This window comes from Pseudorca crassidens, chromosome 14, assembly GCF_039906515.1.
Source record: "Pseudorca crassidens isolate mPseCra1 chromosome 14, mPseCra1.hap1, whole genome shotgun sequence".
NCBI lineage: Eukaryota > Metazoa > Chordata > Mammalia > Artiodactyla > Delphinidae > Pseudorca > Pseudorca crassidens.
In genome coordinates, this window is record NC_090309.1 from 12,908,844 (window position 1) to 12,935,768 (window position 26,925).

General features: G+C 42.1%; 1 protein-coding gene across 1 annotated transcript in view; it reads right to left on the bottom strand.

The window, feature by feature from the left end:
- Nucleotides 1-1,557: 1,557 nt before the first annotated feature.
- The window catches only part of RPIA (ribose 5-phosphate isomerase A), a 160,876-nt gene continuing 135,508 nt past the window's right edge, over nucleotides 1,558-26,925 (bottom strand). The window contains exon 9 of the mRNA XM_067704422.1: nucleotides 1,558-3,109. Coding sequence (XP_067560523.1) covers nucleotides 3,060-3,109 — 50 coding nt within the window. The 3' untranslated portion in view covers nucleotides 1,558-3,059. The remainder of the gene's footprint in view (nucleotides 3,110-26,925) is intronic.

Below are 26,925 nucleotides of genomic sequence, written 5' to 3' on the forward strand. Positions count from 1 at the left end.
TGGGCCCTCTTGCTTTTTTGCACGGAGCTTGGTTCTGTGTAAGGTTCCATCGGTTGGTGTCTGGCCGGGGCCAAGTTATCTGGCCTCTGGTCTGCCCATGTGTAACGCCCACGGTCATTACCCGCAAGGACTCATCCCTCAGAGTCTCTGCGAGAATAAGTCAAAGGAAGGTGATGAAATACACTTGCAACTCAGCAGGCATTTATTCAGCTCCAACTATATCTGGGTGCTAAATACTAATGCAGGAAGTGACTCAGGCACAGATCCTGACCTCTAGAGAGTGTCGATTGGGGGGAACTAACAGTATGAACTCAGTAGCTCAGATCCAAGGCAGAGTATCCTGAACTCAAATAAAATACTTAGGAGAGGTGGAGGAGAAAATAATCCCAATATTGGGAAATATTTGGAGGACGCAGTCTGAGCCAGGGCTTTGAAGGGAGGATGATGAGATACTTCCAGATCATCAGGCTAAGAGGAGTGGGGACACGAGACGTGAACGGGTGGTGTGTGTACAGGCACCATGAGTCTGTCTGTCTGTCTCTGGGCTGATAGGATAAAGTAGTGGCCAGTCTATGAAGGTTTTCAAGCCATGATGAAGACTTCAACATGTACATTCTAATAAATGAGAAGCTCTTGCTGACTTTGAACAGGGGAGTGACATGATACCATCTCTTTGGGGAAGACCCTTTTGGGGTTTCACTAGAGGCTGGGAGGTGGGTGATGGGAACACTGCAAAAATCTAGGCATGGGGTGACGAGGACCTGAGCGAGGGCAGTCTCAGAGGGGATGGAGAGGAGGTGAGGGGCACTGAAGACATTGGAAGAGGAGGTGTACAACGCTTGGGCAGGGAGGAGAAAGAAAGGGCCCTTTCTGACATAGTATAGTTACTCTCCACCCCTGCGGCTCACAGCTAGCTTCCCCCGTATGCTGGGAAGCGTACAGTCGTTGACACCTCGCTCAATTTTGCTGGCCTTCTAACTTTGCTCAGAGCCATAGAGCCTCTTCCTCCCTCTGCTTTCCACATACGGATGATTTTCCTTAGAATGACTGTCATAGTCATAACTATAACAATTATGGAGGCAATAATAAGATTCTGAATCGATCAAGAGCCTTTTTCCCGAGGATGCTAATTTGTGTGAGGTGGGGTGGAAGGAGTCCTACCAGAAATACGATCAGATCCAGTTTGGTGGAAAATAACCGTTAGCCTTGAGAGGATGTAGCCGTGAGGGAACTGTATGTGGCCTTTGCTCCTGAAGAAGAACTCACCTCCCACCGTAGTAAGGGTAAACTGCGCTCCTGCTGCCTGGAGAGCTCCTCCTGGGGGCACATTTGCTGGTTGTGATGGAGAAGGATGCCTTGTAGCACTTTGTCTTCCCTCCCCATCTCTGGGAAGCCTTCCCTGGGACCTCTGGTGTACAATAACCCCTCTGTTCCGACTACAGGCTCTCTTATTATTCGACCACACAGTTAGGTCCTAATAATAATAACACATAATATATCATAGCATTTTATGAATGACAAAGCCCGTTTGAATTCATGACTTCATTTAATTCTCACCGCCACAGAAACTAGTATTATTATGATCACTCCCACTTTACAAATGCATTTGTACAAACATGCACGGAGCGCCAGTCATGTGCTGAAACCGGACACTTACTTCAAGATTGAGTGACTGACAGAGACCTAACCAGGATTCAGACTCAGGTCTTCTTTCTCCAAGCCATGTTTTCTTTTCCCTTTCCACACTGCCCTCTTTATTTTTAACCGGGTAAACGACCAAGTTTTAGCACTTTATTGCTGCATGTTTCACATATTAATTTTCTGTACCCAAACACATGGCAAAAATTTGTAAAAAATAAAGGACCTTACAATTGCAATTTATTATTATTATTAAACAACATTTTGGAAGAATATTAATGTGCCCATTATAAAGACAGAACAATTAGGAATAATGTAAAGTTTTAGACTCCTTTACAATGGTTTGATGGCTGGTCTTCACTGCATGTAGGTTCTTCAGACAGGTGTGGAAGCTTGGAAAGCCAGGAAGGCCTAATGGCTGACGATTTCTCCAGGCTTTCTGCATATTCTCCGTGTAAGGTATTATAGAAGAACCTCAGTTGGCCAGGTATGTGCTGCCACCATGTGGTAGAATTTGATATCTTCTGGTCTCACTGCATCTGCACCTCCCACTAGGGGCCATGCATCCACTTAGCATGTTATTTGCTGATGGCCAGTTGCACCGTCACATACTCAATGTTGGGGATGTAGAAGTGAAAGAAAAGAAAGAATTGTTTTCTTATTGGGGCTTACATTCTGGGGTATGTGTTGGGGGTGGGAAATAAATAAATACAGAAAAAAACCCAAGATGACTTTAGTGTTAAGTGCTCTAAAATGGACCAAGACGATGCAATGCGGCGACAGGGAAGGAGAACGACTTCAGCCGGGGTGGGTGGTGGGGATCAGGGAAGGCCACTCCGAGGAGGGGACAGGGATGCCGAGAACTGTGTGACGAGCAGCAGTCAGGCCCGTGAGGGTGGTTCCCAGGCAGAGGGAGCAGAATGAAGGCCCGTGGGGCTGGATCACGGTGTGTGACACAGAGAGGGCTTTCAGGGGAGGGTGGAGAGGTGGGGAGAGGTCACATCACTCAGGGCCTTCCGGGCCATTCCTTGTGCAGTGGGAGACACAGGAAGGTTTTAAGAAAAGGCTGACATCATTTGCAAAGCCACGGGAGGCTTTGCGTGCTCCTGCCCGGACTATCCATTAAACTGAACAAGCAGCTACAAAGGCCATGCTCAGACCTTCCCCAGAAATTGTAAAGAGACCCATGCCGTATAGGTGTACATCTGGATCACGAGGGGAATCTTACAAAATACTGATGCCCAGGTACAACCCATGGGCAATTACATCAGAAGAGCTGCAGGTGTGGCCCAAGCCTGGGTATGTCCTCCAATCTTTTCCCGTGATGCTATGCACCACGAGAGTTCAGAACTACTGTGTGTTGGGGAAACTTGGCCTTGGCCGAAGGTGGTCAATGAGAGCCTGGCTGTTAAGGTGAGGGCTCAAGAGGGTCTGTGGGGTTTCTGAGACAGCTGACGACCACTCCCATGGCCTGTGAAAGGAGAAGGAGAAGAAAACAGGCTTCAGAGCCCTGGGTGTTTTTTTCTTTTTTAAAAAAATTGAAGTGTAATTGACATATAACATGATATTAGTTTCAGGTGTACAAGGTAATGATTCAATATTTGTATATATTGTGAAACGGTCATCACGATAAGTCTAGTTAACATCTGTCACCGTAGTTTCAAAACATTTTTTTCTTACGATGAGGACTTTTAAGATCTACTCTCTCAGCAACGTTTAAATATGCAATACGATATTGTTAACGCTTATCACCGTACGTGCACTTCATCCCCATCACTTAGGTATTTCGTAACTGGAAGTCTGTACTTTTTTGACCCCCTTCACCCATTTCATCCCCCACCTCCGCCACAGCCTCTGGCAACCAGCAAACTGTTCTGTTTCTATGATCTTGTTGTTGTTTTTTTATTTCAAGATTCCACATGTAAGTGAGATCAGATGGTATTTGTCTGTCTCTATCTGACTTATTTGACTTAGCATAAAGCCTCCAAGTTCACCATGTTTTCACAAATGCAAGATTACCTTCTTGTTTATGAGCCCTGGGTATTGATGGGAAAGATTAGAGGCTAGTCTGGACTGGACTTGAAAAGTGACAAAGTGACGCACAATGACTGCATGATTGAACTAATTACAATGGAGGAAGGAGAGGCACAAAAAGGCCCAGACTGGAAGGGAGCCAGAGCAGAGGCCTGGGGACGGGTGGCCCTGGACAGGGTTGACAGTGGACTCCGGTGGCCCCTTGTACACTCATCCTGTCTTCACGCATCCCACTTCACCTTGTCTCCCAGATGCCTCTTCTCTCCCCAGAAGTCTCAGTCAGAGAAGCTGCTCACAGACCCAAGGCCAAGTTCCTGCATTCCGGCACCTGGTCTTATCTGGGAACACCCTTGCAGGTGCCAGGCTCCGATGGATGAATCATCAGCGCTCTAATGGTCGCAAGGGACAGAATGCTGACCCAGAGCTGCTAAAGCGAAGATGGAGTTTGTCAGTTCAGGTGAGAGTTTAGGGGTGTGACTTCAAATGTGGCTTGATCCCAGAACCAATCAGTATGGCTAAGGGAACGCAAGGCTCTGGTCAGTTTGTTATGACTCATGGTCCCATCCTGGGAGCGGGGGATGGACTCAGTACCATCATCAGAAGAAAAGGGCTGAGAGTTGGGAGAGAACAGTTCCCTAGAAGAAAGCTACCAGGTGCTGTTATTCCAGAAGCAGGGGCAGTGGATGCTTATGTGATCCAATGAAGCCAATATTCCCTCCCATAAAATGGTAGAGGAATATGGAGTTTATAACCTGTCTTGTCCATTGATCATCTGGGTAACTGTGGACTGGGCTTGGAAATTTGGAGAAACACTGAGGATGTAACCTCATCTTGATTGACAGATGGTAAAAGATACCTGTCATTGAACATAACAGATGATTTGACTGTTCTCCAGTAACAGACCAGATGTAGAGTGGAAAATGACTTGTCTGTTTCTTCCTACCTCAGCCCACGCCCCAGTACAGTAATTCCTTAGGGGAGAGCTATGCCCATCCACAGTGACAAGGAGAAAGAGGAAGAAGGATTCCCCTTCCCCAACATGGTTGAGGTGAGTTATGGGCACCTGTTATGTAAGTTGGACTAGTGCCTCGTTGTAAATGGTAATGGGGATATGATGCAGGCAAGGAACTAAAATCAGACTGAGAGCCCAGTGACTAAATTAGAAATGTTATACAGAAGGGAAAGCAAGGCTTGGTTCAGTACCAGCAGCTAGACTCATCGGATTGAAAAGCACTCTCAAGGTTAGAAGTAAGAACAGCTGATAGAGGTGGAAGCTCGGGGGCCCCGGCTGGGCAGGGTCTGAGTTAAGGCAGGAAGGACACTGGCACAGGGGTTATCATGCAGTGATACTCAAGCCATCATTATTGACAATAATGAAACGCCTCTGAAATGCTCTTGGTCCTGACTAAATTGGGAAGAAAATGCCTAAATTTCTACTACTCGTATCTACGAATCCAGAAAACTGTGATTAGAGATCAAGAAAATAATTAACATTGAGAGATTTCAACTTGGACCTAGCGAGGGCCCAAGCAAGCAGTAGATTCCTCAGCTCAGGTTGTCCAGGTAATAATAGGCAGAGAAAGAAAAAAAGACAGAAAGATAGGAAGGAAAGAAGGAAGGAAGGAAGGGGGGAAGGGAGAGGGAGAGGAAGAGAGAGAACAAGAAGAGGAAGGGAAGGAGAAGAAACAGGAACAAGAGGAGGAGGAAGAAGAAGAAGAGGGAGGAGTGGGGAGGGGAGGGGGAGGGGGAGGGGAGGGGACGGAGAAGGAAGGGGGAGGGCGGTCACAAAGGAGGAGGAGGAGGAGAAGGTGGGTAAGTGGGGGAGGGAAGAAGGAAGGGAGGAAGGAAGGGAGGGAGGGAAGGAGAAAAAGAAGGGAAAGAAAGAACAATTGAAAGGAGAGTGGAAGGAAATCAAGCAAGCAGGAATGTAAGAAAGGAAGAAAGGTTGTCATAGCAGGTTTTTCCAGATGCAGCAGTGTATAATTTAAAATTAAAGTAGACAGGAGAGGACTTCCCTGGTGGCGCAGTGGTTAAGAATCCGCCTGCCAATACAGGGGCAGGGGTTCGAGCCCTGGTCCCGGAAGATCCCACATGCACAGAGCAACTAAGCTCGTGCACCAGAACTACTGAGCCCGCGCACCTAGAGCCCGTGCTCCGCAACAAGAGAAGCCACCGCAATGAGAAGCCCGCGCACCAAAATGAAGAGGAGCCCCCGCTCGCTGCAACTAGAGGAAGCCCGCGCGGCAACAAAGACCCAACACAGCCAAAAATAAACTTATTTTAAAAAATAAAAAAATAAAGTAGGCAGGAGAGCACAGTGGGAAACCTAGAAGCGCCCCCCCCCCCCGCCGCTCCATTTCCTCACCACCCCACACTGGCTTAGGGTCGCTCTCTCACCCCCGCACTTGCCTGGGGAAGGAAAAGAGACCGAGGGAGAGGAGAGCTTTTTTAGAGACTACACCTAGCTCAAGGCATTTGTGCTCTCACCTCTTCTACTTAAAAGCTCTAAAGCTTTAAAGAATTCGTTTCTCAGTAAGGTACGTGATACAATTAGACCCTCAGAGGCACGCTGGGAGTCATTAACAGCTGAATAAAGGTAACAGGGAACAGACTTACAGAGTTAGGAAAAGAGACCAAGCAGAGCGCAGCTAACTTAATTTCCATAGTTCAGACAGCAGAGCAATTTAACAACCTATTGACAGCCCCGAACGTTTGTCAAGGAGTAATAACCCCTACGTTGTAAGGACCCCTAAGGACAGGAAAAATGGAAAGAAGAACAAAATAATTTTGTTTTTGAAAAAAAAATTAACTTTTTCAAAGTAATCAGGTTTGCAAAACCATCATCCTTGCCGATTTGTCACACGTAGGAGAGAAGTCCGATAAAGCCGCTGGACCAATGGGTGTTAGCACTTGCCATCTACCTCTTCTTACCTTCACTCTTGCTGTTCATCTAGTGGGTTCTCCACGGGCGTTTTTTTCTACTGTCTGTTCTGCCACAGCTGCCAGTGGAGTTCCCCAGCAGTTGTAGCTCCTAAATTGACTCTGGGTAGCCTGGCGTGGGGGCTCCCAAGTCTTAGTTGTTGCAAGTGACAGCAAATCACAGGTTAGAGTCACCTGCGGGAGCTGGTCCCACTCCCAGAGATCTGATTCTTGTGATCTCTAATGGGACGCTGGCACTAATCTGTTCAAGGAAGCCCACCATGTGGTTCTAATGGGCACTGAGGTTTGAGAACTTTTCAGGCCCCCGGAGGAAATCTAGTCCTTTTAATTCACAATTGGCGAAGTTCAGGAACTTCGGTGGAGTTTTTTGAGGGCTTTGTCTGAAGATGTGTGGAGAGGCGCTTTCTTTCATTACAACTCAAAGGGGTCTCATCCTAATGGGCTGAGGAACAGTCTCTCACCTCCCACTGAGGGTCCTCACTGCAAATTCCTGCAGGCAGAAGCTTGGGCAACTGTTTTTGTTGGCTTGCTTGTTTATTTGTTTCAGATGTGGGCATAGTGCAATATCAAATGCTAGCGCACACACACACACACACACACACAATACACAGACAGACAAGGAGAATGCATATCCAGTGACTCCATAGTCACGAACAGAAAGGAGACATGAAACAACTATTTGCAGGTGACGGATATACCAGAGATGAAACCAGTGACTGTACAGGATGCAGGGAAAGTAGCAGCAAGTATAAAATACGTAACATTAATCCAGACTTTAAAAAGAAAAATAAAATCCTCCATGGAACACCTACCTAAGTAATTAAGATAGTTAGAAAATCAAGAAATCAGTCAGCCCTTGCAAAAAGCTAGTTGTAACAGTGAAAAAAAATTGAAACTGGAAGACATATTAACCCAAGAATGAAAAACCAAGATTTGATTCTTTATTTAAAAACATGACTAAAAGAGGCTGGCTTGAGCAACCAACAAAAAAGAGAAAGAATATTATGAGAATATTAACTTGTTTTAAAAAGGTAATTACCATCATTTAAAAAGGCAATTATCATCATAGAAAACCCATATTTTTCTTAAATGTTATACATCAGTTCATGTAACCGTAATAGCTACAAACTACTATGCAAATTAAATTAAACTGTTTGAGAATCCAAACTTTCAGAAAGTCTAGCCCTTGGGTCATAAGGAAGACTTATGCTGTCCAAACTAGGAGGTTCCAAGGGCAGGTGAGACCATGCCTGGGGGACCACTACAGTAGATCCCCTACATACGAACCTTCAAGTTGAGAGCTTTCAAAGATGTGAACGTATGTTCGCCTGTCCAATCACGTCAAGTGTGAGTGAAACTGCAACTTGCCCTCCATCTCCTATTGCTGACGATCTTGCAGTTCTACCATCTCCCACCTCCCCTCCCTCCTCCAGTCAGTAATTCTTCTTGCCTGTTCACTCGATGCCAGCCCTGTATGCCAGCTGTTGTACTGGACTACTGTTGAACTGTACCGTACTACAAGATTAAAATTGTTTTCTTTATTTTTTGTGTTTTTTTAATGGATTATTTGTGTGAAAAGTATTATAAACCTATTACAGTACAGTACCATATAGTTGATTGTATTAGTTGGGTACCTAGGCTTTGTTGGACTTACGGACAAACTAGACTTACAAACGCGCTCCAGGAATGGAACTCGTTCGTATGTAGGGTACTTACTGTACTACCATTCCCTCCCACCCACCACAGAGGGTGCTGTTGATCACTATCCCTTCCTGTCTGATGGCTGCTGGTCTAAGTCCCCGTATTGGCCAGGAAGGTTTCTCTGAAGGAGGGTGGCTCTGTGGTGACCCCATTCCCATGGTACTACGAATATACAGGAATATGCACCTGGTACCGCATTTCCAGCTACAATAGTACAGTGGAATTCCCAAGCATAACAGTGCATCCTTCTTTGAGATTCCTAGATGAGATCTGTTTCCTTACATTGATCCAGATATGTCAGTTATCATCCTTGGTTTGTACTGATTGGAGACAAATAATATCAGAGCTTTGCCCTACTCTCTGTTGATTTGACCATAATTGGGAAACTATATGCCACTCTGGGCACCACACTTTTAGAGGGTCATAGGTCACCCAGACCTCATCAAGAGGTGAATGGCTAGGACCCTGCATGTGTTTCATTCTCTTGGGGATCCGTAAATAAAACTGGGGATATTTAGACTAATTTCTTTAATCTTAGTCTTTGTTTTATGAATTCATTGTGATTATCACCAGTCTTTATTCAGTCAACAGAATATTTTGAAAGATGACTGCTATGGTCTGAATGTTCAGAAATATTTAAAATCCATATGTTGAAAATCTAACCCCCAAGATGATGGTATTAGAAAATGTGGGACAAAGCAGAAAATAACACAGCATTGTAAAGCAATTATACTCCAGCAAAGATGTTAAAAAAAAAAAAGAAAGAAAGAAAATGGGGGCCTTTGGGAGGTGATTAGGTCATGAGGGTGGAGCCTCATGAATGGGATTAGTGCCCTTATAAAAGAAGCCCAGAGAGCTCCCTAGTCCTTTCCACAGTGTAAGGTTACAATGAGAAGTGTGTGACTCAGAAGAGGGCCCTCACCTGATTAATTGGCACCCTGATTTCAGACTTTCAGTCTTCAGAACTGTGAGCAATACACGTCAGCTGTTTTTAAGCCACCCAGTCTGTGGTTTTCATTAGAGCAGCACAAATGGACTAAGGTAATGACTATTCTTTTCCTTGCTGTTTCTAATTTATGTGTTCGTTTTTAACGATTTTATTTATGTGGGTTCTCATTTTTTCTCCTTAGAATTGCACTCTCTTTCAGTCTTATTCTGTTTTGTTTATGTTCTCATCTTTGGGCTCTTATTTTGTTGAATTAAATTCCTATTGACTCACTCTATGGTGTAAAACATAGAGTTCTTCTATGTAAAACATAGAAGTTCTCTTCCTTCAGTTCTTTGTGGCATTATCATTGCGGCTAAGTGATCCATCCAGCACAGTGGGCACAGTGCCCAGGACCCACAGTCCTTTTAGGAGCCCAGAGGAATGTATTAATTTTTATTCCTTTTAAAATCAGAAAAAATAAATATAATAATATTGAATACATAATATTGAATTCGTCTTGGACTTAAATAGTCTTTACACCATTGTGGTCATAAAATACACTTTTTAATATTTTTTCTATGGAGGAAGGGGCTCACAGACACAAAAGTTTCTAGAACACATAAAAGTTATAATGTGACCCTGATTTTCATAACTAACAAAATAAACATTCATTCCTTAATATCGTTTATTACGTTGTTCATAATTGAATTTCTCCAACTATATCATAATTGTTGTTTTATAGCAAGCTTCTGAGCTTGGATCCAAATAAGTTTAACAATTAAATTTGGTTGTCATGACTCTTGAGTCTGTAATCTACAATGGCCCCTCTGTCCTTTAACCCCCTTGCCAATGACTTGTTGCAGACATCAGATTAACTGCCCTAACTGGGTTGGCTGTCTTCCTACTTGGACTTGTCTATTTGCTTCTTTGTGGTGTCATTTATCTTCTTTCTCTGTTTACTATATTTCTTATAAAAGGAAGTTAGCTCCACAGGCTTAATAAATTCATGTTTGACTGTGGCAAAAATATTTTATAGAGGTGCAGTGTGCCTCATGTCACATCACAAAGGAAGCTCCCAATGTCTGTTGTTCCGATTTTCATGATGCTAAGATTAATCATTACATTCGGGTAGTGACAGATAATGATTTAATGCCTTAGTAATAGCTGCCTGGAAAAACTTTTTTCATTAGGCTTTGAAAATGGTGATTTTTCTACCTCGTTCATTCTTGTCACAGCAGTTTTCCTCATCATTTAGAACGATTTTGCTCATATAGTTTATATAAATAAGATAGGATAAACGCTGACGTTTTCCTTTGAATTGCCAGTTTTCATATTAAATAGTTGTTATGGGAGTTGCTTTCATTGCTATCCAGTGGATGTTCTCCTTTTCCTCTAGCTCTCCTGAAAATCTTAGAAGCAATAACAATCTGATAACAATGAGTGTGCCCAGAACCAGCATGTGATCCTCTTAATACTAGTCTTTACTAAAAGGAATCAGAATTTCTTAAAAGAGTGGCTGATTCCGGGTCTGGAGCGGGAAATATACAAGATGATCCTGGCATATTTTTTATGCTAGAAAGCTAGGAAGTTAAAGAGTAATGGCTTGGGTCAAAAGACACAGACATACATATGAAGGGGTTCTTATTAACCAAAAATAGAACAACATGAATATCAAAAAAGGATAATGAAAGCAATTGATTAAAACAATTGACTCTATGAAATGCATGAGTTCACTATTGAGAGGAGAAAGAGAGATAGACAGACAGAAATACATGTATAATGTTTTAGACATTGTCAAATTTCCCTCCATAAGGGTTGCACCATTTGTATCACTTCTAAGAATGTATAAGAGTATCTGTTCCCATACAGCCTCACCAACAGAATATATTGTTGAATTTAATAGGTGAGAAGTGGCATTTCATTGTAGCTTTTTTTTTTTTAACATCTTTATTGGGGTATAATTGCTTTACATTGGTGTGTTAGTTTCTGCTTTATAACAAAGTGAATCAGTCATACATAAACATATGTTCCCATATGTCTTCCCTCTTGCGTCTCCCTCCCTCCCACCCTCCCTATCATTGTAGCTTTAATTTACACTTATTATGAGATATGTTGAGCAACTATCCTTATGTTTAAGATCTATTTTCAATTATTTCCCTATGAACTCTGTGTTTTTATGTTTTAAATTTTTTCTATTGTATTGTTGGCCTATTCCTCAATCAATCTCTAAGTGCTATTTGTATATTAGAGAGAGTAGTCCTTTGTCTGTGATATAAGCTGCAATATATTTTCCCACTTTCTCATTTGTCTTTTGACTTACCTCTTTACTTGTGGCCATTTTAAAAATCACTTTATTGATGTATGATTGACATACGCAGAGCTGTATTTATTTTGCATATACAATTTGATGAGTTTAGAGATAAGTATATACCCATGTAACCATCACACCATCAATGCCATAAGCTTATCCATCACCTCCAAAAGTTTCCTCCTGTTCTCTATCTATCTATCTATCTATCTTCCCATCTATCTATTTTTTGTCTTAACACTTAGCATAAGATTTACACTCTTAACAAATTTTTAAGTATACAATACAATATTATCAATTATAGGCATTATGCTCTAGGACTTAATTGCTTTGCATAATGGAAATTTTGTATCCTTTACCAATACCTCCACATTTCCCTTCCTCTCAGCCCCTGGTAACCACCATTTTACTCTGTTCCTAGGAGTAAAACTGTTTTAGATTCTTTGTATAAGTGGGATCAGGTAGTATTTGTTCTTCTGTGACTGGCTTAGCATAATATCTTCTAGGTTCATTGATATTTTCACAAATGACAGGATTTCATTCTTTCTTAAGGTTGTATGTAAGCAAATATCACGTTTTCTCAATCCCTTCATCTATTGATAGACATTTAAGTTCTATGTCCTGGCTATTGTCAATAATGCTGCAGAGAACATGGGAATGCATACATCTTTTTGAGATCCTGATTCAAATGCCTTTGGATATAAACCCAGAAGTGGGATTTCTGGATTATATGGTAGTTCTATTATTAATTTTTAAAGAAACCCCCATATTGTTTTCCATAGTGGCTGCACCAATTTATATTCTGACCAACAGTGTACAAGTGTTCCCTATTCTTCACATCCTCACCAACATTTACCTTTTTTTTTTTTTTCTTTTGCTATGGAGTTGTAGGAGTTCATTATTCATTTTAGGTTTTAACTCTTTATCTGATATATGGTTTGCAAATATTTCCTCCCATATTACAGAATGCCCATTCACTTTGTTTATTGTTTTCTTTGCTGTTCAGAAGCTTTTTAGTTTGATATAATCACATTCTTTTCCTTCTTTTCCCTGTGCTTTTGGTGTCATATTCAAGAAATCATTATCAAGGCCAATGTCAAGAAGATATTTTCTCCTTTGCTTTCTTCTAGGAGTTTTACAGTTTCTGGATTTAGGTTTAAGTCTTCAATCCCTTTCGAGTTTATTTTTGTGTATGGTGTAAGACATGGATCCAATTCATTCTTTTGCATGTGGATATCCAGTCTTCCCAGCACCATTTATCCCTTTCCCATTATATTCTTGGTGCCCTTGTTGAAGATTAGTTGACTGTTTATTTTATTTTATTTTATTTATTTCTGGGCTCTATTTTTTCGTTTGTCTCTGTGTTTGTTTTTCTTTCCAGTTTTACTGAGCAATAATTGGCATACATCATTGCATAAGGTTCAAGCTATACAGCATGATGGTTTGACTTACTTATATTGTGAAATGATTACCATAATAGGTTTAGTTAATTTCCACCATCTCATAGAGATACAATAAAAAGAAAAGAGAAAAAAAGTCTCCTTGTGATAAGAACTTTCGGGATTTGCTCTCTTAACCGTCTTCCCATATATCATACAGCAGTGTTAACTACAGTTATTATGTTGTACATTACGCTGCTAGTATTTATTTATCCTGCAACTGGAAGTTTGTATCTTTTGACCATCTTCTTCCAATTTCCCCTCCTTCCACCTTTTGCTCCTGGTAACCGCAAATCTGATCTCTCTGATTTGGTGATTTTTTGTTCTTTTAGATTCCACATGAATGAGATCATACAGTATTTGTCTTTCTTTGTCTCACTTATTTCACTTAGCATAATGCCTTCAACGTCCATCCATGTTGTTGCAAATGGTAGTTTTTAATGGCTGAATAATATTTTTTTTGTATGTACATACCACAACTTATTTATCCGTTCATTTATTGATGGACATTCAAGTTGTTTTCATGTCTTGACTATTGTATATAATGCTATTATGAGCATGGGGGTGCAGATATATTTTTGAGTTATTGTTTTTGTTTCCTTTGGATATATTCCCAGAGGTGGAATTGCTGGATCATATGGTGGCTGTATTTTAATATTTTGAGGAACCTCCATACTGTTTTCCACAGTGGACGTGACAATTTACAATGCCACCAACAATACACAGGGTTTCCTTTTCTCCATATCATGACTAGCATTTATTATCTCTCATCTTTTTGACGATGGCCATTCTAACAGGTGTGAGGTGATATTTCACTGTGGTTTTAATTCGCATTTCCTTAATGACTAATGATGTTGAGCCGTTTGTATATCTTCTTTGGAAAAATGTCTCTTCAGGTCCTTTGCTGCTTTTTAAAATGGATTATTTATTTTTAACTCTTATTGTATGAGTCCTTTGTATATTTTAGATATTAACCCCTTATCAGATATATGGTTTGCACGTATTTTTTTCCCATTTCATAGCTTGTCTTTTCACTTTGTTGATGGTTTCTCTTACCGCGCAGAAGCTTTTCAGTTTGGTATAGTTCCACTAATTTACTTTTTATTTTGTTGCTTGTGCTTTAGGTGTGATTTCCAAAAAATCGTTACTAAGACCCATGTCGAGGGGTTTTTTTCTTATATTTTCTTCTAGGAGTTTCATGGTTTCAGGTCTTACATTTGTCCATTTGTCCCTAATTCGTATTGAGTTATTTTTTGTGAGTGATGTACAATAGGGGTTTTTATTCTTTTACATGTGAATATCCAGTTTTCCCAGCACCATTTGTTGAAAAGACTGTCTTCTCTCCATTGAGTATGGCTCCTTTTCAAATATTAGTTGACTGTATATGTTGGGGTTTATTTCTGGTCTCTCGATCCTATTTCATTGTTTTATTTGTTTGTCTTTATGCCAGAACCATACTGTTTTGATGACTGTAGCTTTGCAATAAAATTTGAAGTCAGGAAGTGGGATGCCTCCAGCTTTGTTCTTCTTGCTCAAAATTCCTTTGGCTGTTTTTAGTCTTTCTTGTTTTCATATATGAATTTTAGGGTTTTTTCCCCTATTTTTGTAAAGAATTTCCTTGGCTTTTTGACAGGAATTGCACTGAATCTGTTGATTGCTTTGGGTAGTATGGCATTTTGACAATATTAATTCTTCCAATCCATGAACACAGGATGTCTTTCCATTTATAGCTTTGAAAATTTCTTTCATCAACCTTTCATACTTTTCAGTATACAAGTCTTTCACCTCCTTGATCAAGTTTATTCCTAAGTACTTTATTCTTTTTGATGCTAATGTAAATGAGATTGTTTTCTTGATTTCCTTTTTGGATTGTTCATTGTTAGTGCATAGAAACATAGCTGAAATTTGTATCCTGTAACTTTACTGAATTTGTTTATGAGTCCTAACAGTTTTCTGATGGAATTTTTAGGGTTTTCTAGATGATCTATAAGATAAAGCCATCTACAAACAAATAAATTTATTTCTTCCTTTCTAATTGAAAGCCTTTTTTTTTTCTTTTTCATTCCGAATTACTCTGAGGAGAACTTCCAGTACTATGTTGAATAGTAGTGGTAAGAGTAGAAATAATTGCTTTGCTTTGGATCTTAGAGGAAAAGTTTTCAGCTTTTTACCCTTGAATATAATATTAGTTGTGGGCTTTTCAAAATGGCTTTTGTTGTATTGAGGTACATTCCTTCTATATGTAACTTATTGAGAATTTTTTTTATTAAAGTGTGTTGAATTTTGTCAAATGCATTTCTAGCATCTATTGAGTTGATCCTGAAATTTTTATCCTTCATTCTATTAACCTGGTGTATCACATTGATTGACTTTCATATGTTGAACCATCCTTGCATCACAGGGATAATTCCCCCTTGTTCATGATGTATGATCCGTAATTAGTTAAAATTAATTAGTTAATTTCCACTTATGTCTCTTAGTTCTCTGAGGGTCATTATTGTCTAGCTCATTATAGAACTAGTACTCATGGCAATATTAAAAATGATTCAAAAAAGAAATCACTGCATTGTGTATATCTCACCCCCTTGTTCCTAATTAGTGAAAAACTCTTGTGCAGGTGGACATTTAGGTCCAGAGTGAAATTTTTCATCACTGTTGCTGAATGCAGAACTGGAACGTTTAGTATCTGCCAAGCAAGCAAGCCCTTTATCTGTTCCACAGTCACCAGGAACACACCAAGAATGAATGGTCACTACCTTTCATTTGCTGTGATGGTTGCATCGGGTATCCCCTGCTTTTGCTGGGTCCATCAGTGCGGGAACTGCCCTGTACACTTGGAACTCACAACTCATCCATTTTCCCAACTGCTTTGAATTCTTGCATGGTACACAGGCCTACTCTGCTACTATTTGTGGACAGAAAGTGCACCTGCATACACGTTTGCGGGGACATAGGCTCTTTCCGGAAGGTTACTCATGAAACTAGAAGGAGTGGCTGACTCTAGGGAGAGAAGCTGGAGGCTTGGGAACCCCTGTGAATTTTACATCATGTGCTCCTTTCCCTGGGACACATAAATGAATTAGTTGAAAGGGAAGAAAAGAAAGAAAGATGGAGAATTAGATCGTGGGTTGATCAATAGTGACTTAATGGGTGAAAACTGAGTCCATGAGGGTGACTGTACCTTTTATGGCATCTCAAAGGTCTAAGAGATCACTGAGTGTTGACCTCTATAGTAAAAAAGAAATAAAAAATTGAAGACCCATATTTTGACGGAGACAGATGACATTGTTGTGCTACTCTGTGCTTATCAGATGGCACGAGTGTTAGCATGTTCATTTATTCACTCATCCAACAAAAACTCGTTGTGGTTTACTATGTTCTGTGCACTGGGCTGGGTGTTCAGGATAGACAAAAGAGAGAATAAAAATTTTAATAAAACAATCTTTGTCCTCAAAGAGCTTGTAAGATGGGATAACCCTGAGAAAGCAGAGACTTCATGAAGACTGAGGGGATGGAGAAGTATGTTCTCCCAAGGCGCCAGCTCTCTCCCCTCTGGGCCCCTGCACATCCTCTTCCTGCTATGTTCTCCTAAAGCCCTAGAGCTCTCCTCCCCGCATCCCACCTCTTACTGTTTTCCTATCTCACTCCTTTCAGCTCTCAGTTGAGAAGATGTTTCTTTGAAGCAGCCTTCCTAACCTCTCAAGTCCAAGGAGATGTCTTTTCACGTGTGGCCCAGGGCCCCTGCTTACTCCTATCAAACACATGGCACTGACGGTAACACAGCTGGTTTATGGTTTATTATGTTAGACCCTGAGCTCTGCTCTTTGCTACATGTCAGGATCTGGCAAAGTTTCTGACCCTTAAATATTAACAGAATGAAGGAATCAATGGTGGCTATTGGACAACAGAACCCTTGCAGGACCAAGGAGTCATGTGAGCTTGCCTTCAACTTGTGAAGTCCTGTCATGGGCTTTGCGGCAGGAGGCAGAATCAAACTGATGGGTGGAAGTTCAAAAAGGCAGAGTTTGCCTTTGTATCTGGAATGTTGTCATAATCAGAGCTAACCAACTATACAGTAGGATGTACGAGGGAAGTAGAAGTCTTTCATCACAGGCATTTTTAAAGTAAAGCCAAGAAATGGATGGTGCCAAGGGTGTGTTCAATGTTTGCTGATGCCAGAAACACAGTTATGGTTGATCAGTTAAATCTACTGGAAAGTTCATGGCAGGTTTTTTGGGTTTTTTTCATATTTGTTTTAAAATACAAGAGTAATACCAGTCCATACTGAAGAATTTGAAAATCATTAAAAAGAGAAAAATGACAACAACTGATAATCCTATTAACAAGGATAAACTCTCTCAAATTTTGGTTGATTTCTTTCCTATCTTCCTTTATATGTTTATAGTCAATATTAAAATGTAATAATAATTTTAAAGTTATCTTGATTTTTTCACTCAACAATATACGTTTTTCTTATGTCATTATTTTTAGTTACTATTATCAATTTTAGTGAGTATTACTGTTTAAAAGAACCATATGCTTTCCCCTCACCATTCTTTTTTTGAATTCTTGGCTAGTATTTAATTTTTCCCTAATATAAATAATGCTGAGATAAACAGAATATGCAGATTTCTAGTCATTTTTAAGTGAATGTCATATAAGTAATGCTTAAAGAATGTTACAGTCATAATTAGCCAATACAAGGCTTAAAGGGATTATTTTTGAACATTCCTTCTTAAATGTGTTCTCTGGGAGGTTTTCCTGATAAATTATTGTTAAATTGAAAAGGTGACTCTTTCTGACCTTCTCTGATAATCACAACTGATGAGGAAAATGGAAAAATCCAAGAAATTCTTTGCCTTTAAGTGCAGGGAAAGAGTACCTTACAGCGACCAAATAGAAAATAAAAAAATAAATTAAAACCCCAGCCTCTGTAACGATCGCATGTCTTCCTCTAGTGGTCAAAGTGGGTAAGTGCAACTTCTCCAAACACAAGCACTAATATTGCTTAATTTATATTTACAGACTCACGAGATGAAGAATTAGGAGGAATCCTAGCGAGTACGTAGTTCAATTTCCTCATTTACAAAGGAGCAAAGCAAGTTTCGTAAGAAGGAAGTGACTTGAGCAAGGCCATACAGACGTTAGGAACTGAGCTTAGAACAGAACTCTCGTTTCCAAATGCCGTGGTTGATGCTTCCGGACGGTCCAGCCCTACTCCAGATGCTGCAACTCTGTCTGGTCTCCTCCTCACCACTCTTTCTGGACCTGAGGGATGTGTGTGTGAGTGTGTGTGTGTGTGTGTGTGTGTGTGTGTGTAGCAAGGAGGGTAGGCATTAGAAGTCCTTCCTTGTCAACAATCTGAGCATCGTATAAATAAGCTGCTACCTGCATATATGCAGTTTTCCTAGCTACACCCCACCCACAACTTCCCCCAACGCAACTTCTTCTCCTGATATTGTATTGGGACTCTCATACAATCTGAAAACAAATGTTGCCCCAGAGTCTTATGGTCCTTCCCACGGAATATGACCTGAGCACCAGGCCCTCCCCCTCCCCTCCACCCCCGCTTCCACCAGCATGAGGAAACCTCAGCGGGGCTCCTGATGCCTCATTCTCACCTGGGCTGCAGAGGTGCTCCCCAGAGGTAGGGTCTCACAAAATGAGTTGTGCATTCATTTCTCATACCTTTAAACTCTGAAAAGCTCACGTAACTTCTGGCAAGACAGGATTCTAGAGGACCAGAATCTTATTCTTCTCAAAGATCATTTCTATTGGGTATTAATAAATCATAATGGGAGACGTTTCCCAGGCCACAGTTTCCCTGGGAACAGCAGGGCTGAGGTTAATTTTGGAGGATCATGGGTTCCTACACAGAGTTCCAGGTGGATCCTTTGCTGGATCACAAGCACACTCTATATTTAACGGAGCTTTCACGTATGCAAGTCGACTGGGCAGAGGAAGAAAGAAAGAGAGCTGAGGAGAGAGTCCAGACGTGCCAACATTTAAAGGGAGAGCAGAAAAATGTATTCAGTAAAAGACAGCTAGAGCCATCAGAGAGGAAGTAGGAGAGTTAAGAGAGAAGAGACTCACCCAAACAAAAGGAGAGGATTTGAAGGGGGGATGAGCAACAGTGTCTGATGCTGCAAGCGGAGCAGGTAAGAGAAGGGCTAAGACGTTGGAATTGGTGGTTGCGTGGCCATTGAGGATTTGGCAATGGTGATTTTGCAGTTTCAGTGACGTGGTGAGGGCGGCATTCGGTAGCAGCTTGAGGAGTGAGAGGATGGTGAGGGATTGGAGGCAGTCAGTGTAGACAAGGCTTTCAAAAAATGCTCTTTTTTTCCAGTTTATATATATATATATATATATATATATTTAAATTAATTTTTATTGGAGCATAGTTGATTTACAATGTTGTGCTAGTTTCTGCTGTACAGCAAAGTGAATCAGTTACATCCACTCTTTTTTAGATTCTTTTCCCATATAGGTCATTACAGCATATTGAGTAGAGCTCCCTGCGCTGTACAGCAGGTCCTTATCCATTATCTATTTTATGTACAGTAGTGTGTATATGTCCATCCCAATCTCCCAATGTATCCCTCCCCTCCCCTTTCCCCCTTGGTAACTATAAGTTTGTTTTCTCTATCTGTGGGTCTATTTCTGTTTTGTAAATAGTTTCATTTGTACCACTTTTTTTTAGATTTCACATATAAGTGATATCACATGATATTTGTCTTTGTCTGACTTACTTCATTCAGTATGACAATCTCTAGGTCCATCCATGTTGCTGCAAATGGCATTGTTTCGTTCTTTTTTATGGATGAGTAATATTTCGTTGTATATGTGTACCACATCTTCTTTACCAATTCCTCTGTCAATAGACATTAAGGTTGCTTCCATTCAATGGTGCTGCAATGAACACTGTGGTGCATGTATCTCTTTGAATTATGGTTTTCTCCGGATATATGCCCAAGAGTGGGATTGCTGGATCCTATGGTAGCTCTATATTTATTTTTTTAAGGAGTCTCCCTATCTCCATAGTGGCTGTACTAATTTACATTCCCACCAACGGTTTAGGAGGGTTCCCTTTTCTCCACACCCTCTCCAGCATTTATTGTCTGTAGATTTTTTGATGATGGCCATTCTGACCACGTGAGGTGATATCTCACTGTAGTTTTGATTTGCATTTCTCTGATAATTAGTGATGTTGAGCAATGCTCTTAACTTAGAAAGTAAAGGGAGAGAAGGAAAGAAAAGTGTGGTAGCCACAGGGAATCACAAATCCAAGGCAAGCAGGCTGATATTTGAGCATTTTGATTAGCTTAGGAGGAGAGCTCAGTGAGGGGAAGGTTGGAGATGCTGCAAAAAGGGGGACAGTGGATAAGGTAGATCTGGAGGGGCAACGGTGGAGGGACAGCCTTCTTGTGAGACCAGAGAATGGTTGGGGCACTTCCTCTTCTCTTAGAATCTTCCATATTCACTTTCCTCACGCAGGACCCAGAGCAGCAGGATACAGGAAGCCCATCTGAGTCTTCACGTCTGTGCTGTTATGTGCCTGAGGCTGATACCTGGCCAGCTGGGCCAGCAAGGATGAGTAGGAGGAAACCAAACAGCCCTTCCCCTACCCCTTAGCTTCCAGTCGGGTGTGAATTGTGTAGACTAAAGAAATCATTCTTTGATCCTGCTGGTTTAGGTTCAATTTGTCTCCTCAGCTGTGAAATCTCCGTTTCCACTCAATTCTATTAACTAATTCATCTCAACTTTGGGGGTCTCATTGTATGGAATTTATCTTTATTAAGTACTTTCACAGGTCAGCATGTTGGTGAGGGATATCATTCTATTTTTCAGGTGATGCTTTCTTCCAGAATATGTTCTGTCTGTATTTGGTAAGCATCCTTCTTTTCTTACAGTATGTTTCAAAGTTGCATTTAAAAAACTGGCATAGAGTGAAGTAAGTCAGAAAGAAAAAATCAAATATCGTATATTAACGAATATATGTGGAATCTAGAAAAATGGTATAGATGACCTTATTTGCAAAGAAGAAATAGAGACACAGACGTAGAGAACAATCTTATGGATACCAAGGGAAAAAGGGGGGGTGGGATGAATTGGGAGATTGGTATTGACATATATATACTATTGATACTACGTATAAAATAACTAATGAGAACCTACAGTATAACTCAGGGAACTCTACTCAATGCTCTGTGGTGGCCTAAACAGGAAAGAAATCCAAAAAAGAGGGGATATAGGTATATGTATAGCTGATTCACTTTACTGTACAGTAGAAACTAATACAACATTGTAAAGCAACTATACTCCAATAAAAATTAAAAATATATATATATACACATATACATATATGTATATTACACTTCTTATTTATTTTTAATTATTTTTTTTTTTTGCGGTACACGGGCCTCTCACTGCTGTGGCCTCTCCCACCGTGGAGCGCAGGCTCCGGACGCACAGGCTCAGCGGCCATGGCCCACGGGCCCAGCCGCTCCGCAGCATGTGGGATCTTCCCAGACCGTGGCACGAACCCGTGTCCCCTGCATCGGCAGGCGGACTCTCAACCACTGTGCCACCAGGGAAGTCCTACACTTCCTATTTTTTAAAAAGAAACCTGGTATAGCTCTTTCTAATGACTCTCTTGGCTCTGATGCAGCAAATCTTCTTGAATCCCTTTCTGTTATATCTGGATCATTCCTTCCTTTCTAAGTTAAGGTTTGAACTCTGACTATTGGATTCTGGACAGGTTTCTGTCACTTGATGGCATGGGGACAGGGGACAGTTCTCATACAACCTTGGTCTGGGGATCCAAGAGTTGCTTTCCTTTCTCTGTCTGTATGTGGGTTCACACAACCTATGTGGTTACGAGAACTGCTCCAATAGAAGGATAGCCCTGGGGTTCAGATTATTACCTCAAAATCACTTTGGACCTGGAAATTCTCACTTCTACAAGAAGCACCCTCTTGACAGTTGGATTTATAAGTTTCACCAATTTTCCTTTATCACCCATGTCTTGTTTTCATGAATTTTTCTTTCATCACCCATGTTTTGTTAAAGGAGAATCAGAACTGGGCAGTAGTTAAGTGGTGTAAACAGGTTTTGTCCAGGACAATTGCAATAGGGGAAAAGAGACCTCAGTACAGAGGTTCAGTTCTGAATATAGACAGCATGGACAAGAAGTGTGGCTACAAACTCTGTGGATGAAAAATTACTAAGAGGAAACATCAGGGGTAAGGGGATGGGATGGTCTGGTTAAATCACCCTAACAGAAGTCTTGTTGAAGGAGTCTTGATGAAGACATCACCTGGGGGACGGTGGAAGATGAGGAACCTGATTAGGTATTGGGGATGGAGGATGGGGGATTCTTGCTAAATTGACTTAACAGGATTCTTGCTAAAATTGGATAATGCAGAGACAAACATGGAATCCAAGTCTGTATAGCACAGGGAACTATACTCAATACTGTGTAATAACCTATGATGGAAAAGAATCTGAAAAAGAAGATATATATGTATAACTGAATCACTTTGCAGTACGCTTGAAACTAACAACATTGTAAATTAACTATACTTCAATCAAAAAAGAGTTTTTGCAGAAAAACAAAAACAAAACAAAAAATCAGGGTTGAAGAAGGGTTCAGGGGAGCCTGAGTAGAGTTTGGACAAGGAGAGAATCTTAGTTAGTTAGTTACTTAGTTAGTTTTATTTCCTATCAGGTTCACTGGGGAGAGTGCTGTGCCAGGTGAGGACAGGGGAACTCTCTCAGCGTCAGGGGAGGAGCAGGGATTGGGGGTGGGGAGACCTGTGATCAGCTTGATCTGTGAGATATAAGGTGAGTGAGGGTGCAGTCAGTGTTTCCCTAAAGAATTGTGAACCCTCATAAAAAGATGAGAGGTGAAGAGCAAAGCCCTGCCTTTAATCCTGGAAGGGTTATGAGAGAACATGATGCTCAGAGCCATTGCAGCCCTCTTGAGTCCATGAGGCATTAAGCCCAAGATCAAAAAACCAATGAGGTGAAGGTGGCCAAGCAAATATATGGAAAGAAACCAGGACGTTTCTGCTGTCACTGAGCTGCTGCAGCAACTCTACAAGCTCCAAACCTCAGGCTTCTTATTATTGCTTAAACTTTTGTTATCATTTTTTAATTTGCTTCTAAATTTATTCTAATTTATACAGAAAAGGCAGGTAAAAGGAAGAGGCTGGCGGGAACTTAGATCTACTCTTTAGTAGAGGAGAGTCATTATCAACATGTGTGTGAGTGCTGGTGGGGATTTGGAGGCATAAAGGCAGGAAACATAATAAGTAATGCTCTCCCAGGCATGTCATGCTATGCCCATGGCTAGAGAAACCCAAACCACTTTGGAGAGTTCACGAATTCTACTCTTTCCCTATCTTTACTTCTCTTTTTATATCTTTAGGATGAAACAGCCTCTTGTTCTCCTTAATCCCTCCATCCTCCAGGGGTCATTCAAATAGAATTGTGGGGCTTCCCTGGTGGCGCAGTGGTTGGGAGTCCGCCTGCCAATGCAGGGGACACGGGTTCGTGCCCCGGTCTGGGAAGATCCCACATGCCGCGGAGTGGCTGGGCCCGTGAGCCATGGCTGCTGAGCCTGCGCGTCCGGAGCTTGTGCTCCGCAGCAGGAGAGGCCATGACAGTGAGAGGCCTGCGTACCGCAAAAAAAAAAAAAAAAAAAGAATTGTGGTCAAGAAACAGGAAAAGTTGGAAAAGACCAAGTCTGTGGAATATATGAGTCTCCTCAACACCAAAATTTTGTCCCAGGTTTTCCCTCCATTCTCAGCTGTTCCTGCAGGGGAGACTCTGACTCATCCTGCCATCTCCTATCAGGGTGCCATCTGAGGATATACAAAGAAAAATTAATGCTCGATTCCTGGGATGGGAAGCAGGAAGATGGTTCTGGATTCAGGATTCACAGCATGGAGGAGTCCAGAGTGAATTCTGAGAGGGGCTATGCGTGTGGGAAGAAAGATCTTAGACCCCAGACCTACGGCCACAGCCTTAGGAGCTGGAAGGTGAGGCCACTGGTCAAAGAGCCTCGGGGATCTGAGTTGGTTCTCATCAGGAAGTCCATTTCAACAGTGGACATGCCTGCTTGTCTCTCTTGATCGATGTCTCCACGTGGTCCCCGAAACAATGGCTGTCAGGTCCCTCAGTGGAGGTTGGATGGATCCCTCTGGATGAAATAGGCTTTACCCAGGGGTGTGTGTGAGCTTGAAAGTGAGACCCCATTCAGAAAGCAGATGGGTTGGTGATCAATAGAATAAAATAACAGATGAGCATAGGAATTCCTGAAGAGTTTATACCCATTGTACTAACACCTTCTAAACTTCAGGAGTTTCCCACTTACAGTCAATCTACTCTGTAGCTGTTGAAATCTAACATCTTGTGTGATTCTGGGCTGGCTAAGAAGAAAAGTATCACAGGAGAGCTAGTTCTTGCCTTTTTCTCCAAGTGTGGTTAGGATAGAAAAGTTCCCTCCTAAATATTTGTTTTCTTTACAAGGGTTGCAGACCCCATCTCAGATCAGAAACCCCACAGCCACAGAGGGCTACCTGAATCCTTTCTTTAGTGCCTCTTCTTTTGCATCCCTCCCCTGTCTGCTGCACCAGCACACCCTCTGCCCAGTCTCTCTGTATGGGTCTGATGCACTCCCCAGTTTCTGAGCACTTCCTACCAGGATGTTACTGCAGACTCAGGGGCAGTTCCTCTGGAGCCTGGCTTTCTGGATAGCAGGTCAGCAGGGAGGCTGTGGGGCAAGACCAGATTAGTAAACCCTCTCTCTTAAGTGAACATGCATGCTCTGTGCATGTCCCCTGCTGTGCACCATGAATGCCACTTCATTATTTTAATTTTTAGCAGTGAGTGGAGACATCATCCTGACCCAGATGCCCAGACATCAGGACAGAGAGTCACCATTTCCTACCAAGCCAGTGCCAATGTACACAGAGAAATATCTGGATCCGAATAAAACCTGGACAAAGGTTTGAGCCCTTTGTATCTCACATCTCTACCTTGGCCCCTGCTGTCCCAGCCCAGCAAAGCAGCAGGGGAAGTAGAACCTACTAAGCCTTTAGCATCAGCTCCCTGGAGCCTGGGGACTCCGGGCAGTGTTACTGCAGGCATGACTGCAGGTAGCCAAACCACAGTGGTGCAGCCTGCGCAAAAAAACTCCTGCTGAGTTTCTAAGGAACCTGCTTGCCACTAGGCAGCCAGTATCCTGTACCAGAGAGATGCAGCTCCCGTGGAGCTCCTGAGTGAAAATACACATTCTTTTCCAGGTGGATGTAGCTGTTGCTGTTGGTACCCTCAGGCTTTCCACTTCCGTGCGCCTCTGCTGACTTCCTAAACCCCCATCTGTTCCTCACTGCTCACTCTGAATAAGGGGGAAACAGCTGTGCCTGCACGTGTTGCAGGCCAGAGGGCCTGGAATGAGCACCTCCTAGGACAGCCCTCAACAGAAGGAGGTGCGTAAATACCTCAGCGCCCTCACATCTCAGGTGGAATAACTCAGGGACATTCACCTTGTTTCCACGGTGGGGTTGAGGTCCAGTCAGCCTCAACAGCAACAGGCCTGCTGATGTGTGCTGTCACGGTCCATCTTCTCTTCCCTCCTCCCCTGGCAGTGCTCCCTGCACCTCTCATGTATGCTGCCTGCATGGACATCCTTGCCACTGGCGACTCAACCTGACCATAGGCAAGTTCTTATTCTTGGAAGGCATCTCTGCTCTGAATTTTTTCCATTTCTCCTTTACTGATGAATAGGAAAATTAAGGAAACATTTAATTTCCCCTTACCAATCTCTCTTAGATTAGATTTAAGCAGTAAATTTTTTCTTCTGTGGCACTAAATCAGAGGGACCTCTGCACAGACAGTTATGCCCTATGAATTCCTCATTAGAGGAGTCTCTCAATCCCTAAGACCCGCAGACCAGAGGGCCCCTGAGTCTCAGATTCCTCCCAGCTTCATGGCTTCACATATCTGTGTATTGCTCCCCGTTCTCTCTTCCTCCTAGCCATGTGCTTTCCGATGTTCATTTAGGGGAGAACTAATTTATGTTCTGGCGATATTAGAGGGGTTGAAGATCTGAATTATGTCACCCCGCAGTTGCCAAAGATGTCCACATCCAAATCTCTGGAACTTGTGGATGTCACCTTCTATGGCAAAAGGATCTTCGCGGTTGTGATTAAGTTAAAGATCTAAGGGGATATTACGCTGCATTACCTGGTGAGGTGGTGCTAAGTCATCACAGGGGTCTTTATAATAGGGATGTTGGAGGGTTAGAGTTATAGAGAGGAGAAATGATGATGGAAAGAAAGGCCAGAGGGATGTGAGGAAAAGGCCACGGGCCAAGGAAAGAGAGTGGCATCTAAAAGCTGGAAAAGGCTGGGAACAAGTCATTCCATTTCGCTGCCACAAGGAACATAGTGCTGTCGGCCCCTGATTGCCAACCAGGGAGACCCACCCAGACTTCCCACTCACAGAACTGCAAGGTAATAAGCTTCAATTATTTGAAGCCAATAAGGTCGTGGTCATTTTTTATAGCAGGGAAGTTATATGAGGAGAGGAAACATCTACTGCCTCTCTGGGTAAATAGATATTCTCTGTTCTCCCAAAAATTTCCGACTTTTTATAATTTGGTGTCAATTTTGATAAGAGATGGAGAACATTTTACTGCAGGAGAAGCAGAATTTCTCTTAGGGAGAAAAGTCTCTTGGATAAGACGCCTTGCTTAGGGCTTCCCTGGTGGCGCAGTGGTTGAGAGTCCGCCTGCCGAGGCAGGGGACGCGGGTTCGTGCCCTGGTCCAGGAGGATCCCACATGCCGCGGAGCGGTTGGGCCCGTGAGCCATGGCCGCTGAGCCTGCGCGTCCGGAGCCTGTGCTCCGCAACGGGAGAGGCCACAACAGTG